General features: G+C 53.0%; 8 protein-coding genes across 8 annotated transcripts; 7 read left to right on the forward strand and 1 right to left on the reverse strand.

The window, feature by feature from the left end:
* Window positions 1-122: 122 nt before the first annotated feature.
* Window positions 123-1,313, forward strand: HMPREF1541_09608 (uncharacterized protein; the record flags this gene model as incomplete). Its single annotated transcript, XM_008714281.1, has 1 exon — window positions 123-1,313. The coding sequence occupies one exon, from the start codon at window positions 123-125 to the stop codon at window positions 1,311-1,313; it is 1,191 nt and encodes a 396-aa protein (XP_008712503.1).
* Window positions 1,314-2,666: 1,353 nt separating this feature from the next.
* On the forward strand, window positions 2,667-3,326 carry HMPREF1541_09609 (uncharacterized protein; the record flags this gene model as incomplete). The annotated part of the gene is made up of 1 exon (XM_008714282.1): window positions 2,667-3,326. One exon carries the CDS (start codon window positions 2,667-2,669, stop codon window positions 3,324-3,326), a length of 660 nt encoding a protein of 219 aa, XP_008712504.1.
* Window positions 3,327-3,792: 466 nt separating this feature from the next.
* HMPREF1541_09610 (uncharacterized protein) lies at window positions 3,793-4,353 on the forward strand (the record flags this gene model as incomplete). The annotated part of the gene is made up of 1 exon (XM_008714283.1): window positions 3,793-4,353. The coding sequence occupies one exon, from the start codon at window positions 3,793-3,795 to the stop codon at window positions 4,351-4,353; it is 561 nt and encodes a 186-aa protein (XP_008712505.1).
* A 377-nt stretch (window positions 4,354-4,730) lies between these two features.
* Window positions 4,731-5,006, reverse strand: HMPREF1541_09611 (uncharacterized protein; the record flags this gene model as incomplete). The annotated part of the gene is made up of 1 exon (XM_008714284.1): window positions 4,731-5,006. The coding sequence occupies one exon, from the start codon at window positions 5,004-5,006 to the stop codon at window positions 4,731-4,733; it is 276 nt and encodes a 91-aa protein (XP_008712506.1).
* A 1,994-nt stretch (window positions 5,007-7,000) lies between these two features.
* Window positions 7,001-8,461, forward strand: HMPREF1541_09612 (uncharacterized protein; the record flags this gene model as incomplete). Its single annotated transcript, XM_008714285.1, has 1 exon — window positions 7,001-8,461. One exon carries the CDS (start codon window positions 7,001-7,003, stop codon window positions 8,459-8,461), a length of 1,461 nt encoding a protein of 486 aa, XP_008712507.1.
* Window positions 8,462-8,928: 467 nt separating this feature from the next.
* Window positions 8,929-10,339, forward strand: HMPREF1541_09613 (uncharacterized protein; the record flags this gene model as incomplete). Its single annotated transcript, XM_008714286.1, has 9 exons — window positions 8,929-8,979; window positions 9,027-9,070; window positions 9,124-9,218; window positions 9,263-9,285; window positions 9,335-9,496; window positions 9,542-9,579; window positions 9,630-9,767; window positions 9,832-10,251; window positions 10,300-10,339. The coding sequence occupies 9 exons, from the start codon at window positions 8,929-8,931 to the stop codon at window positions 10,337-10,339; spliced, it is 1,011 nt and encodes a 336-aa protein (XP_008712508.1).
* Window positions 10,340-11,192: 853 nt separating this feature from the next.
* HMPREF1541_09614 (uncharacterized protein) lies at window positions 11,193-11,882 on the forward strand (the record flags this gene model as incomplete). Its single annotated transcript, XM_008714287.1, has 1 exon — window positions 11,193-11,882. The coding sequence occupies one exon, from the start codon at window positions 11,193-11,195 to the stop codon at window positions 11,880-11,882; it is 690 nt and encodes a 229-aa protein (XP_008712509.1).
* A 2,032-nt stretch (window positions 11,883-13,914) lies between these two features.
* On the forward strand, window positions 13,915-15,499 carry HMPREF1541_09615 (uncharacterized protein; the record flags this gene model as incomplete). Its single annotated transcript, XM_008714288.1, has 7 exons — window positions 13,915-14,004; window positions 14,054-14,179; window positions 14,237-14,449; window positions 14,497-14,774; window positions 14,821-14,853; window positions 14,902-15,091; window positions 15,137-15,499. The coding sequence occupies 7 exons, from the start codon at window positions 13,915-13,917 to the stop codon at window positions 15,497-15,499; spliced, it is 1,293 nt and encodes a 430-aa protein (XP_008712510.1).
* Between the last annotated feature and the right edge of the window lie 1,009 nt (window positions 15,500-16,508).

Consider the following 16,508-nt stretch of genomic DNA (forward strand, 5'->3'; position numbering starts at 1 on the left):
TTATTATGCCGAGCCGGACATCGACATGGTTCCGACGCACGAAGACGCCAACGCGTACTACATAAGCCTTGATGTCCTGCGAGGCTGATATGCACAGACGTGCCTGTTGAATCGGTCCCGCAATGAAGCCAACCGACAGCGACGCTGCTGCAGCCGACGTCTCTGCCAGCGACTCGGTAGTTCTAACACAGCTACTGACAAGGATCGAGTCGACCAATCCGACGCTTTCTAAATCTGGAGGCTCGGGCGAACGTGCCATCGCTGGCTACCTCGAAGCATGGTTCAAGCATAGGGGAATTGAATGTCACAGGATCGAGCCAGTAATCGGTCGGCCATCTGTGGTGGGAGTGGTGCGAGGCACAGGGAGCGGCAAGAGTCTGATGATCAACGGCCATATCGACACGGTCAGCCTGGCGGGATATCTGGCAGAGCCTCTTGCCGGTGCGATGGAAGAGCGGAACGGCAGAGAGGTGATCACAGGGCGAGGGGCAATGGATATGAAAAGCGGCATCGCATCTGGGATGGCGCTGCTTGTCTACGCCCAGCAGCATCCGCTCAAAGGCGACATCATCCTTGCGGCCGTCTCTGATGAGGAGCACCTCTCAAAGGGCACGGAACAGTTGCTGGCTGCCGGGTGGCGCGCAGATGGAGCTGTGGTGACGGAGCCCACCTGTCTGGCTCTTGGTACAACACACAAAGGTTTCGCATGGGTAGAAATCGATGTCCTCGGTGTAGCCGCACATGGGTCTATGCCCCTTGAGGGCGTGGATGCCATCGCGAAGACGGCGAAAGTCATCTCGGCGCTTGAGGAGTATGCGCCCACGTTGCCCACGGACGAGATGCTGGGCCAAGCCAGTCTTCACTGTGGACTCATCACTGGCGGAGAGGAGCCCTCAAGCTACCCGTCGAAATGCACGCTCACCGTCGAGTTTCGCACGGTCCCAGCCCAATCATCCGATCAGATCGTCCGCGACGTTACAGACCTTCTGACAGAGATTTCAATGACCGATGCGAAGTTCCAATTCCGGGAACCTCGCTTGACATTCGAACGCAAGCCACACAAGATCGGAGGTGACCATCCCTTGACGCAACTGACTAGGGCTGCCGCCGAGCAGGTCCTTGGCCAGGAAGTCAAGCCGCAGGGCGTCTTCGGGTGGTGTGACGCGGCCCTGCTGGCCGAAGCGGGCGTTCCGTCGCTTGTCTTCGGGCCCACTGGTGAGGGCCTGCATGGAAATGATGAGTGGGTGGACGTGGAAAGCATTCGGCAGACAACGGACGTCCTGCAGAAGCTGGCAGAGTCTTTCTGCAACTAGACAACATTGGATGGCTGGCACTGGCTAGACACACATACACGTATTCCGAAGTAAACATTCGAAACCCCTACATTCAAAATTCCTCGACGACCCTACCCTTCCTACCGCAGTCCCGCCCTCCACTCCCAACCCACCACCCAGTCCAATACCCGCTTCCTGCCTCTCATCGTCTCAACATCCAATTACTCCTCACTGTCCGCTCCTAACATAGCCCTCCCCTTTCCAGCCCACGCCCCGAACATCCCCCTCGCCTCCTCCGTCCAACCCCTCCCATCTCACTACCCTCTCCACTGCATCTAGCCTCATCTTCGCCTCCGCCGCCGTCCGCGGATACGGAATGTTATAGTACTTATGCAGGAACTCTAGAGAGATGTCGTCGACGGTGGCTTCGGCGGCGGCGAGTGCGGCGTCAATGTGCGGGTAGCTGTTGTGTGGTGGGCTGTTGAGGGTGGCGGAGTGCGCGAGCTGGCGCACGAGGGTTCTCGTGGAGCGGATGAGAGGTGGGAGTGTCGTGGTGAGGAGGGCGTGGTAGGTTTGGAAGAGGGGGCCAGGAGAGGTGTAGGGCGATGTTTTTCTTGGGAGGCGATGATGGCATCAATGGGAGGTGTTGTTGCTGCTGTTGGAATTGATTGTGGTATGGATGGTGATTCCACTCGGCCAGTAGGGCGGCGGGTGCCACATCTTGTTTTGGTGTGTGTAGAGTATCTTGGGCTTCCGATGCTCTGATGGGAGACGTGCGCTTCGAGCCGGTAGAGGTGTGACAAGCAGGTGTTGGGCGCGTCGTGGTCTGTGCTGGTCTTACGACTCGCTGCTGATATTGGCCAACGGACCGGCTGGACAACGGCGTACAACGAAATGGTCGAGTCTATCGCCTATCAGCCGATGGAAATTCTTTGTCTGAGCCTGTCTCGCTTTCTGAGATGCCGCAGTTAGTCCGCAGGCTATCCGGGGATGTCGAAAATGAGAACGTTACTGCCTACGAGGCTAAGCGCTTAAGGATGGCATCATGGCTGGAATTTTTCAAAAGTTGCTCTGCTCGACCAGTCACTTACTGAGTACATACTGGCTTGATGTAGATATGATGGGTTGCTGTACTTTGATTCACTTTCTCGCAGCAGGCAAGACAATGAAAGTATCTCTGACTCGCCTGCCTGCCTGTCTCGTCAACTTGCAAGCACATCTGCGTTTTCTCGTGCTTCTTTCGAAGAACACTCTGTGTTATTGAGAAAATAGACGCGAGATCTTTTGTGTTCTCTCTGATCACAGAATGTATGTCTTCTCCTCCGGAGCTACATTTTTGCCTCATCTACGACTGAACCTCCGGCTCAGCAAGACGTCAAGACAATTCGAATCATGGCTCAAAACAATGCTGAGATCACGATCAATGCCGTAGTCAGTGACCTTGATCTAGCACTTATCACGCTCGGTGTTCCACCAAACCATCCAATTGATCATGTCGAAGCGAGGAAGCGCTACCACCAGCTCATGAGCGACAACACCAAACACCAAGTCCAACGGCAGCTCTACAGAGAGTCATGGGCTACCATCAAACGGCATGTCAACTTAGGCACCGTTCAACGAAAGATCAGCCACTATACCGATGTAAGATACTTTCCACGGGTCGACAAGTTCCTCAACCTAGCTAGCGAGCTCGAGAAAGTTGATGTCAGAGGTGAGGACGGCCCTTGCATCATGCAAACCATAACAGACCTCAACCACTACGAGAAGAACCGCTGGCTGGACCTCGAAGATGATCTCAACGAGTACGAGCGAATCCCTTTGGAAGACGCTAGCAAGCTGTTGGGCAGACTTCGTCGTGAGATTGACCGCATTGACTTGATGTACTCGGAGCTGAAGTTCATGGCGCTGGCTCGCTGCAAGATTCTCCCAAGCGGCAGGGTTGTGCCCAAGTATCCCAATGCGGGCCTCTTGTTTCGAAGCTGGTATGAGGCTAGGCGAGTTGATGACATGAGGGATCTGGCAGAACTGAGTGGAACGAGACCGGACGGTTGATACGTGATGGTGGCGCAGGGTCCGGTAGCCCATCTTATGAAGTTCCAAACGTCCTACATCGAACAGACTGGTATCTTTATGTTTTATTTACGATGGCTAAACTGCATATATGCTTTGACTCATGTGTTCCTCGATTCTGTATTCCCTCGCTGGTTTCTTCGTGCAGTATCGCATCATCTTGGCTCCGACTAGGCCGTGATAGTTGGAACCTTTCTGCAGGCCTACCCCGTCCCAATACTGCTGTCGTTGTCTGATATCTGCCTTTGTTGGCCCATGCTGTCAACGACCATGACAAAGGTCTTTGTGGTTCTTGCCAGTCTCGGACAATCGAATAGTATCTTTCGTTATTAGATACGTCTGGCATCAAGATACTATAATGGCATTTATATGAGGTCTTTGGATACTCTGTCATGTCGCTTACGTCGAGATACAATCCTCAGCAACACTGACGGCCTCAAAAACTACGATGAAGCCGTTATACCTCAAGCCGAGCAAGAACGGCGATCCTCTCAGCTGGGCCTTCCGCCGAGTCAAGAGAGCCGTCCTGCTACCGATGCTCCGTAGCGAGTTCGTCTTCCGACAGAACGGGCAGTATAGGAATGCGGCCAAGAAGCTACAGGACCTGCTGACTTTGCTCATCCGTCAACAGATCACTGGACCTTATGGTGCGTCGGTGTACGAGATCCTGCAAGTCAACCTTATCAATGAGACGTCTCGCTATCGTGCAATCCAGCATCAGTGCGACGAAACGTTGCAGCGCATCAAGATCAGAGAGGACGTGGCCATGGTGGCAAAGGCTCTCATGCTATTACGCGCTGAAGAGAACCGTCTGACCACTATGTACGAAAAGTTGAGGTATCAGTATTTCGAGCTGGTCTTGAATGACTACGAAAATCAGTGGACGCGTGCCATTGTGGTCAGCCACCACAGTGCGCCTGAGCGACTGAGCCGCTGGTTCCATGGTATGCAAGGAACGGGCATGGGTGCTCTTGTGAATGTGCCTCGATATCTGCAAAACCAAGGGTGATGAGGAGCCTGGCGTTTCCTTTATAGAATACAGAGCTGCGGTGGTGGCGATACACTAGGCAAAACGCACATAGTATGACTGCCGTGTACAATCTAATTGAACCATTATGCTTCACGTATACACAACCATCTCCAACACAGCGCTAGGTCTTGTTTCAAACAATATCTTTTCATGAAGTCAGAGTCACCGTCCTGACGGTCCCCCAGGTCCTAGCCACGCCTTCACTGACCAGGTTCACGGACTTCGACTCCCTCACATAGCCCCTGCTAATCCCATATCCAAACTCAAGTCCGATCTTCGTTCGCGCACGCATCTTCCCCAGCCCAATCCCCTCCCACGTCCTCCCCGTCCCACTCGTCAACGTCGGCCGCACCGACTCACGCTCGCAAACAGGCGCGCCTTCTCGTGCCATCTCCGCGTCGCTCCGAAACACGTCCTCCATCGCCTTCGTATCCGCTATACGGCAGCGCCAGACCTCGATGATACAAGAAGCGCATGCTCGGCGGCACGTCTTCCGGCCCACGTGTCACACCCGTCGTGCTGACCAAGACAAGCCGCGGCGTCACCGTTTTGAGGTCCTGCTGCTCGGCGAAGGTGTTCCACAGCGCCTGCATCAGCGCCGTGGCGGTGTCGCGGCACACGTGGCGTCTCATGGCCTTATAATCTGGAGAGGCGTGCAGATGTCGAGGCCCATGCTGGCGCCGATGCCGAGGCCGGACACGATGGTCTTGGGGGAGGACAGGAGGAGGAGGGAAGCAGTTTTGAGGTAAGAGACGGATCAGGCGTCGCCGGGGACGATAGTGAGGTTGGAGGCAAGGAGGGTTGGGTGTAAATCTTGGAGGCTGGTGACAATCTCTGTGAGTTTGCTGGGTGTGCGGACGAGGACAATACACTCATGGCCGGCGCGGAGGGCATGTGTCAGACAGGAGTTGGTGCAACCGCCGTCGCGCCGAGGAGGAGGATGGTTTGCGTTGAGATTTATCCAGTCGTAGTCTTGGAAACTTATGTGTATCTGCGACGTGTTGCCTTCGCAAGGAGAGACAGCTGAATCGCTGATAGATCTATCCTGGTGACACAGTGGCTCAGCTCCTATGTTGCCCATGATGGGACAGCTCAGACTCAACGGCGGTAACAAGAAGCCTTTTGCCAGATTGGGCAGCCAAGACACATTGTGATTGGCCGAATGCTGGATCTGCTCGAGTATCGGTCCGCTGGGCGGGTGTAAACAAACCAGAGTCCGCCGATCTAAGGTGCCTTGCATCTGCCGCTGGTAGGAGGAACAGCGACAGCCAGGGCCCTGTTGCATAAAGAAATGCGTTGCATCCTAGGTGCGCGCCCGCAGTCATCGTTACTTTAGACCCATTTGCCTGTTGAAGCAGGAGGAGAAGGACCTACCGGCTTCAGTTGATCAATCTAGTGACCTACCTGCTCTGACAAGTAGGTGGAGTTAATCTTTCATGACTGCGGGCGTGCCCCCAGGGTGTAGGTACTCGTACGTACTGTCCCTTCGCCCGACGGGGAAACATCAACGGTCGGGTTTCGCTCGGCGCTATTGTGGGTCAATGCAGGATCATCTCGAGTGTCAGCGGCGGATATGCCGGGAGTGTGTCCCTTGTCCCGAAGGTTACACGACAAGGAGTGGATGCCACATCCGTTCTTTTGTCTTAATGTGCCAATGAACCCCGCCGCAGGGCTCCACAGCCTCCTACTAGTATTTTAGTATTCACACCTTTGACACAACGTCGCCTCATTCCCATGGTGTCGTCTTTACACTTAGCAACATTCATTTCAGTCATGTGCTGTACATTACGCTATGGATATAGGTTCCGTGTTAGCAGCAGGAAGTAGACGTCAAAGTGGAAACATAGACAGGATTACCGCAGTCATCCGTCCCAAGGCCTACGAGATCGAGGACTCTGATGTTCCTGTCACTACACAGACCAGTGGTATCTGTCAATCCTGAAACTGCAAGGCGTACGAGGACGTTGTCAGATCTCGTGTTGCATAAAGACTCCACCCCTTGCCTCACTTTCGGTTATCTCTAATTTCCAAACAGGCATCAACCTCCTTCTTGAGTCCATTGAAAGGTAACCCTAGAATGCGGCGTATGCTTGACATCAAATGTGCCATTTTGTCTGGCCATGTATCGAGTGATTCAGATCTTCGCTGGTGCCGGACGACAACGGTTGCAAGCTGAATGCATGCTCAAACGAGTACGCAGCACCTGCCAAGTAGCACGCCCGATCCCGGTGCTGTAGCGATGTCTGAAAAAGAGCTCGACCGCTACAAGTCACTTGCTGCAAGGCTGCGGTCCGGGTGGGAGCTGCATGGTGACAGGGACAGGTTTTGGCATGTATGATAGGGTGGCAGCAAGTTGGACCAACAGGGGCAACTCCGCCTCAGCTGCCATGGCCGCATGATCGACCCGGGTTCCCGAAAGGTTCGCACTAGACTAGATCCGAACGAGAGCCCCTTCCGAGCAACTTTGCCGCCGCCTAAAACACTCCACCCCCGCATTTCTCCCTTTCTTCTTTGTGGGAAACGTTTTCCGTTGTTTGCGAGATGATTGCCACCCTGGCCCCTGATCCCACGCCATTGTTCCAATTCATCGAGTACCATCAAAGGACTCTGTGCAGTGTCGAAAGCCATGGCTGACGGCTCAGCCGGGGTCCCATCGGGCGGCCGGAAGAGAAAGCTGACCCCTGCTCAACTCGCGCATAAGCGAGAGCTCGATAGGCGAGCGCAACGAACAAATCGAGAAAAGACGAAAAACCGTATCACGCATCTGGAGAATCTCGTCGAATCGCTTCAAGGCAGTGACAAAGATCGAACCACCACACTGATTCAGCAGATCGATCAGCAGAAGACCGAGGTTGAGCGGCTACAAGGACTTTTAAGCGCTGTAGCTAAGCTCGTTGGTGGCTCTACCACATCAACTGGCGACAATGCCGCGAAACCTGATTCTCGAAGCAGCACGGTCTGGATGTCTCCAAAGGAACCGACCCCTGTGAAGCTCGAAGCTGATGATGAATTCGTGAATGGCGGGGGGCTTCCGACAGATACTTCCACCGCATCTCCGAACACCACGGACTCCGATGGATCCCAAACACGTGTAGCGCCAGCAAAATCTTTACATATACAACAAGCGTCAAGGAAATCTATAACGCAGATGGCTTCCGATATCTCCAGCAATACCGGCCTTGATGGTCGCATGTGGTACATCGCTGGTGTACTACTGCGCCATATACTTGCTACCGTGCACCCGAGTCAGATCAACTATGAACACGACGATGATATCGCTATTCGTGCAGTTTTTGAAGGATGGTCTTCTGTATCGGAGAAATACCCTCTCGACAAAGGCTGGCAGTGGCTCAAAGAGGTTGACGAGCGCATCTACTTCCACCGCTGCGAGCCTTTCAGATTGATGCACCTGCGAAATTGTCGACTTGTTTTTCTTCGACAGATGTTTCGCAACAGTGAATGGGGCAGCCGCGTACCCTCATTTTTTGCACCGAGACCAGCCGAGGAGAACATGGAGCATGATCCGCTGATTGAATACTTCCCTTGGCCAGGCCTGCGCGAGCGTATGGTCTTCTCGCCTACAACATTTGCCACTGACAAGTTTATGAACAACCTACGGTGCGAAATTGAGTTCACGTGGAGCGATAATCCGCACGAGCTGTACGATTGGGATCCAATGACCGAAAAGTACTCGTACTCTAACATGTACTACGATCGGATCGTAGACTTGCGGTGTTACCCAGGCACGGTCGACTTCTTCGAAAGCTTTCCAGAATTGAAGCGCGATATCCCACAAGCTACAAACGCTTTGACGACGCTGAGAATTGCGCCGACATGCGACGATCAGCAAAAAGGATCGAAGCCGAAGAGACCTAAAACCGACCAGCATGTCGATGCCACAAGACCACGCTTGAGTTCTTGTACGACCACGAACAGTCGTCCAAGTGTTGTGAGTGAAGCAGAGGAGCCGCTCTATGCTACCTTATGCTTGGACTTTTTCACTCCCAAAAGTGTATCTTCGTCAACCTCGGTGATGAAGTCCCAGTATGAAGATACGCAGTTCGAGAAAGAAGGAAACTTGACTTGAGCTCGCTATCCAGTATGCACATGCGCCGTTTATCAGCCGATGCACAATCACAACATACTCCTGCAATGTAACCCTCACATGCATACGCATCCCTGCTGGTGTTCCCTGGCAGACAAGTCGAATTGGTCCGCTTAGCGGTCGGACTGTCACGGAAGCTCGCTCCGAACAACAGCCGATGCATTAGTCCCAGAGCTTCACGTACTGGAGACGCGGCTATCGCGTAGTACAAAGATCGACCAACACCGGATGAATAGGCGATTGCGTACAGCGGAGGTGCTACTGCGCGTACTTATGTAGCCGCATGGCTAAGGCAGAAGAAACACTAGTACCACGGACGGATGACAGCAAACTGCTAAGCACGTGCGGAAGTGCCACCTCACTCCGATCATCTTAGGGCCAAGTTAAGACGCTCTTGCAGCAGATGGGTGTCTTTCGACCTCGACAATCTTCAGACGCAATTTTGCACTATGGCAGCCCCGACCGTTCTGCGCGACGACGAACACATTGATGTCGATGATGTATAAAATAAGCTTCAGCCATCACGCCGCGCGCTGACTTGACACAGGATCAAATCTTGTCCGACGTGGACTCGGCTATTGGTAACGATGCGTACGTACCGTGCACCAACTCGAAAGGCTCGAACACGGCTGAAAATGTAATAGAGAGAGTTACACCACGTCTCTGAAATCGAGCGTGCTGGCTTTCAAATACGAAAATGGTCGACGATATCATGCCGATCGAACCAGTGCGGGAACAGGTCAGTCTGAGTGCTGCTCCGCGAAGACCTCACTAACAACCCAGTGTACTGGGCCCCGAACGATGAGGTTCACTATCGTCCACCCCGCTGCATCTTGACATTGACGTCGAACGTAGGCTGAGCTTCAACGTCTGGATATGCATCACCATATCATCCGCCTCAGGCTAGGCAAGACACTACATCTCGCCCCTCTTGCGGACCCGCAACGCATCCTTGACATTGGTACTGGGACTGGTATCTGGGCGATTGAAATGGGGGATTTGTACCCTTCGGCACAGGTGCGTGGACTCCTCGACTGAACGGTTGACTTACAGAGTGTTCAGATTCTTGGAAACGATTTGAGCCCGGTGCAGCCCTCGAGGTAAGCTTGCAGCGTCCTCTGTATTGGCATCGAAGCCTGAATAGCCACAGTGTTCCGCCGAATGTCTCCTTCGAGGTCGATGATATCGAGAGCGACTGGGCATACAACGCTCCTTTCGACTACATCCACTCACGCTCTATGGCTGGGTCCCTCAAAGACTGGCCCAGGTTAATGCGACAAGCATTTCAGTATGTCTACCCGGAATCCTATGAAATAACTCAAAGAATCTGGAGGTACTGAACTCCATTCCAGGCACACCAAGCCGGGTGGATGGGTCGAATTTCAAGACTTTGAGATGCACTGGTACACGCAGCAAGGCGAATTCAAGCCCGGATGCCTCCTAGATAAATGGTGTCAAGAAGCCATCGAAGCCTTCCAGCGAGCCGGCCTGGAGCCTGAGCCTGGTCCCAAACTCAAGCAGTGGGTGGAGGATGCGGGCTTTGTCAACATCCATCATGAGCTTCTCCCTATCCCAATCGGACCATGGCCCAAGGACAAAGCGCTGAAAGAGATTGGCACCTTTGACATTGTACAGTTCTTGGAGAACATGGAGGGTCTCTCGATGAGGATCTTCACAACTCTGGCAAACTATACGCCGGAAGAGGTACTGGCGCTGTGCGCTAAGTTGCGCGAGGAATTGAGGAACCCGAGGCTGCAGGCGATGCATGATCTGTAAGTCGTGTGCAACATGGGATGACCATCAGCTGACTAGTTGTGAAGACACGTAGTGTACGCGCAGAAACCACTTTCGGTAGTCTAATAGATTCGAGCTCAGTGCCACACTGGGTTCATTCTTATGTGCATGAATTATTCCTTTAGGCTGTGTCTCATCCTGATAGGCAGTTTGACGTTGTCGAACCAGGGCCTACCAAAATGATAAACAATCTCACGATAACTACTTTCGCCAATCCTCGACCAAACTGGTGGCATAGCTTACGCTTACGGCCCTCCCGGTACACTATGCGTAACGCGGCGCAGAAGGCCGAATAGTACTGCCGGGGTCAGAGTGGGCGTCTCTAATACACGGCAGATGTGGATTAAACATGCCTTTGATTCACGACGTTTGTCGAGGGGACGGTTCAATACTGTCGCAACGCTACCTGCAGCTCACCTATCACGGAGAACAGTGGCGCAGCTGAACCCAGGACGGGCAATATCTGAATAGATACGGTGGCCAATGAGTAGAAATTCGTCCAGCGCGAAACTGGTGTTGTCCCGATGAAGCAGGACCATGCGAAGTTAGCTGCTCGGTCTGGGGTAGCTGCTGCTGCAGCATGAGTAGGTGTCTACAGGCATGACTGTATGCGACTCACGTATCAGACAGTGGGTGTGCATTGAGATTCGCCCCGCGATCGCGCGTGGCAGGCTGGCTGCTTCTGTAGATGTTCGATGTTCGATGTTCGAAGCTCGGCATCTGTCAGTGGGCAACAATGCAGCATCAATACACTTCATAGACAAAGATGATACAAGTGAAAACCTTTGTTGATGCCTGTATGCATTGTCTGGAAGACTGGACGAGGCGCTTTGTCGGACGCCGTTCCTTCGAAGCACAAAAGGGGGCTGTAGCAAGATCTGACAGGTCTCAAACGGCACCCGAAATCTTCGGATCAGAAATGTCGTCCACCACGTCCGACGAGAAAACGGAGCCGAAGAGACAACAGCTTCTCGACATGGAGGAGCTGCAGGCCAGTATTCCCCTGACATTGAAAGAGCTACGCACCAAGAACTCGCGGCTCTTCGAAGATGTCCTTCCCCTCGTGGCGTCCGGAGTCTACGACCAACTCAAGGCTTTCAAGGCCCGCTCACAGGCCACTTGTCCTGATCTGAAAGCCGACCACCTTACGCATTTCATCAACATTGCACTAGCCAAGATCGACGCCGATGTCGCTGTTGCGAGAAGGCTCATCCAGAAACGCCTTCGCGGGCATAGGCCCGACGCACGGGAGGCGGCGAGCATGATCGACAAAGAGATCAAGAAGTGGGAGCTGCTGGGTAGGAAGCTGACTGAGACTGTTACTGAGTGTAAGGGTGCTGAAGAAGTCACCTGTCATGCGGAGGACGGCGAAGAAGCGGAGCTCCAGGAGCAGCAGTTGGATTCTTCAGAGTTGGGTGCTGATGATTATGACGCTGTGCTTCGAGTGCGTCAGGCACTATTCTATAACTTCATTGGTGCATCGCGAGAGGAGAGGGATGCTGCTGCGGAGTCTAATCTTGGGGCGTCGGGAATGGTGGACTTACAAACGTCGGCAGGTCGGAGCCTTGCTCAGGCGTTGCTGTTGAATTGGAGTCGCGGGATCTTCTAGTCGGCTCTATAGATCAATTGCCACGCACCTTTGCTATCCCAATAAAGCCGAAAATGTGAGTTACGTTTTTCCAAAGCATCAAAAGAGTAGCTGCATCTTGGTATAGTGTTGAAGTAGGTTGAGGGACAGAGTTTCTCTAGTCATATTTCACTTGCTCTAGCCTTCCCCGTTCGGCTGGACTTGGAGATCGGAAGCCAAATAAGTCAATACCTCTTCTCTCTTATCGTCGATGAATTTGGCGGTCCCCTGTACCAATGCCTTTCCGAAGATTGCTTGATCGATCCGCAGGCAGCTTTTGAGACGCTCTAGACGAGTTCTGACATCGCGCCACTTCTCAATCGCGAAACCAGCTCGCGGAGCATTGACGATGCACCGCCCATCTAGCTCCACGAGCTGGTAGTCTTGATTGGTATTGTCGGCTTTCGAAGCGTCTCTGAGGGACTTAAGCGAAGTCTGCAATAGGTCAACAGATATTCGGTGAACGAGGTGACCATGCATAGTCATCACTGCTAGTGCTGCGGTGGGGCGAAAAGGTTGGTCGCTGTAGGCTCCGATGGTAGTCAGTGCTTCGACGACGGAGGGGGGATGTGATTGATCAATAAGGAGGGGGTTGTTGCAGCCATCATAACGTTTGAAACCATTGATGGCTTGAGCAAGGAGATTCCGGTAGTATGACGCATCTTCCTCAGGCCTGGATATCTCGCCGGGTGATGTGGTGCTAGCACCCATGCTGCTGCGCCTGTAATGATGTAGCAGCTGAGCTGGATGCTATGCAACCATGGAACCAAATATCCATGCAATGGTGAGACTACCTTCATTTTCTCGTAACAGGCAGCCGAAGCCTGTGACAAACTCATTTCAAGCATTATGCCTGCTTGTCGTTATCCGTAGCATATTGGAGGCATCATGTGAAACCATGCAGGCATATGATGAGGGCGAATAGAAGCATAGTGACAGCACCTGGCCACAAGAGCCACGTCGGTCGCAAAATTCCAGAAGACTGAGCGACCGCACTGTTTCCTCGAGCCTCTGCTGTGGAGTAGGGTGAGACTGCCCTCACCCGTGGTGTGAAGTACTTGGTACGGGACTGCAATGTACTCGACTAGCGTCGGAAGCACAAGGCTCGACGCACAGTGAACTCTGCATAAAACCATACATGGCCAGTCCAACCGCAGGGATGCTCAGCAGGGAGGCAGTCACATTGCTGATGTTTCTCGACAAGCGACTGCAACATCAAGTCGCCTCGGAAACTAGCCGTAATGAGTGAGCGAGACCCATTGAGGAACTTACTCAATTGTACGAGTTTCTTCGGAGTTTAGCTAGCTACCGAGGCATAGTTTACAGTCCTCCGCAATTTCTCCAACCAGCTGTCGCAAGGAATTCTAGACGAGCTCCGGCAAGTTCTTGGGGGGCGGAGCCTGACAAGTCCTAGCAGCAGTTCCGGACCAATGAGCTTTGCGACAGTCAGCTTCCAAGACTTGCAACTTTCCTTGTCGGTTCCGCTGAGGCGTCACACAGTGGGCTCAGGCCACAGATAAGAACTTGGGGTATGGTGGGATACCCGCGGGCACCGGGATCCGAGACCACGTTCTTGCACTTACCGAGGGCCGCCAAATGAGACCGAGTATAAATGTAAGACGTCTGCGTTGGACACATCCGCGTTTTTGTCGAGCCTTCTGTTGCTGTGCAATCATGTCCGAGAATAAGCGCCAAGAAAGTGTTGCGGTGGCTGAACCGGAGAAGACTTTGGGCAATACCGACCAGCTCGAAGATGCCCCCGAAAAGCCCATGCCGGTGGCTCTAGATGACGACCCGGAGTTTACCTATGCGCAGCAGCGGAAGATCATTCATAAGATTGACCGACGACTGGTGATTACGACTGGCTGCATGTAGTAAGTCTTTGAGCAGAGTGGTTCGGGGCAAGTAAATTGTGTGGGAGATCTGGAACATGTGTCCCAGGATTCTGTACAGGCAGCGCCACTTATTGCTCCGGTCCTTCTTGGTCCTGGAATACATCTGACCAGAATGTAGTATGGTCAGTTTAATGGACCGATCCAATCTTCCTAACGCCGCCATTGCGGGCATGACCGCCGAGCTTAACTTGAATGTTGGGTTCCGATATGTAAGTGCCAGTCTGGGTATTTGAAGGGCGGGCTAACATTTGAGCACAGTCCACCATTGCACTTGTGTTCTTCACGACCTACACCATTTTCCAGCCTCCAGCAACAGTCTTGACGAGAAAGCTTGGGCCCCGACCCTTCCTGTCTGGCTTGTGCTTTGCGTGGGGCGTTGTCATGGTATAATTGCCTTGATCGGCCAGAAAACATGCCACTCAGTCCACTGACCTGCTGCAGATCGGGTTCGGATTCCCCAACGATTGGACAGTAATGATTCCGCTTCGCATTCTGCTTGGGCTTTTCGAAGCAGGTTTCTTCCCAGGCTGTGTTTATCTCATTTCGACATGGTACGCTCGATATGATATGCAAAAACGATACGCAGTTTTCTACCTGCTCGGCTCCTTGGCGTCGGGGGGAAGTGGCATCCTAGCTTTCGGCTTACAACAGATGGTGAGCACAGCACTTAACAGAGAAGAAGTATCAGCTCACCTCTGCAGGATGGTCTAGCCAATTACCGAGGATGGAGATGGATCTTCATCATCGAAGGCGTCATAACCTGTCTTATTGGCATTGCTGGATATATTTTCCTTGTGGATTTCCCCGACCAAGCCATCAAGAAGAATCATTGGGGTTTCCTCAAGCAAAATGAAATCGAATTCGTCCTTCGGCGCATCAACAGGGACCGAAATGACGCCGAGGGTGAACCCTGGAACTTCAAAAAGTGGGCCTCAGCCGGCAAAGACTGGAAAGTGTGGATGTTTGCAATGATCCTGTTGTAAGTCGACACGATCTCCGTGGATCCTTATACTGATAGGACATAGTGCACTCACCACCATGGCATACGCACTAAGTTTGTAAGTACCTCATGACACCTCGAGTTGACCTGAAGCTGACAAGGCAAGCTTCCTGCCGGTTGTCTTGCGAGAGAACATGGGGATGAGCGTGGGCATGTCGCAGTGCTTGTCAGCTCCACAGTATGTTTTCGCAGCCATCCTCATGTACGGCCTGGCATGGGTTGGCGACAAGTACCATATCCGTGGCCCTCTGCTGTTGGTCAACTGTGCACTTGGTCTCATTGGTCTACCGCTTCTGGTAATTCACTGGCGATGTTTTATGGGCCATAGCTGACGACCTCAGGGCTTTGCGACTCAACCTGCTGTACGTTTTGTCGGCACTTTCCTCATTTGCGCCAGTGCTCAAGGAGGCATCCCCACGTGCCTTGCCTATCAAGGCAACAACATCCGCGGGCACTGGAAACGAGCATTCTCTTCAGCCACGCTGATTGGCTTTGGCGGTATTGGAGGTATCGCTGGCTCGCTCATCTTCCGCAGCCAGGATCGCCCTCACTACCGTCCAGGCATCTATGCAGGTCTGGCATGCAACGTACTTATCATCGCGATTGTGGTGATTAATACGATCATCTTCCGTCGGGAAAATCGCAAGGCTGACAAGGAAGGGAAGATCCTGGAGGGCGACCCTAACTTTCGTTACACGATTTGAGGCAAGCTGCCGTGGGCCGTCCGCGAGAAGAACAGGCCCTCTAGGACGGGACAACAACATCGTACGACCGTTGTCTCCCTAACAGTTTCTTCAGCGTGTGTGAAGAATACGCTGACGGGAAAGATGTCTCGCACACGTGGTCCAAAGGCTTAAAAGTAGATACACAACTGATCATGTTAGCTTCAACGGAGGGGTCTGATCTCCTGAGCACATTTCACATTCATTAGTGTCGTGGCTTCGATGTGCTCGAGATCGGAGCGTAAAACAAGCCCCACACATTGTAGAACTTACCGAACATCTGGTGTGTTGTGCGACCAAGAGGCTCCAGACACGTTCACCACTTTGACATGAAAAATTCGTGGGGTTTCCCTGAAGTTGTCTTGACTTACAGATCCCGGACCAGCCTCTTGCTCATGCGAAAATGCAAAAACTGTGCAAGCTGCGTGAGGGGCCTATCAATAGAGCGCTACTGTGTTGCTTGGTCATCATAGACACTGTGGCCGTACTTGCGTTCGCGATCGTGGTTGCGTGGTGGTTGGTGTGAAGCGTAACGGGCCTCGCGGGGCGCATGGAGCGGCTGAGGCGATTTAGGCTATAGGTGCGATGCAAGCGACTGATATTGTGTCGGTGCAGCACGCTGCATGTGCTTGTCTCCAGGCGACTGAACACACTGTTGACTTGTCGTTCGAGCGATCGGAGTGCCTTTCAAGGAAGTGATCAAGTTCGAGGCTCTGATCAGTTTTACCATTGAGAGCGGCTCGGTAGTGCCAAGAGACCGGAGTTCGCCTCACGTGATGGCATGATCCACCCCCTGTCGCGAGGCAACCTAGTCTGGCAGCACCACAATGTAGATCGCGCTGTTGCCTACCTCTTCCACCCCCAGTATATTAGGGTCGTCCTCGTCCTCAAATGTCGTACGATCCTCACTCTCTCTGTGTACTCGATATCACTGTACTTCGTCAATCCCTAAACCGTATTCCTGCTGCCTACCTGATTCGCTTCACACGAG

The sequence above is a fragment of the Cyphellophora europaea genome (assembly GCF_000365145.1).
Source record: "Cyphellophora europaea CBS 101466 unplaced genomic scaffold supercont1.10, whole genome shotgun sequence".
Lineage (NCBI taxonomy): Eukaryota > Fungi > Ascomycota > Eurotiomycetes > Chaetothyriales > Cyphellophoraceae > Cyphellophora > Cyphellophora europaea.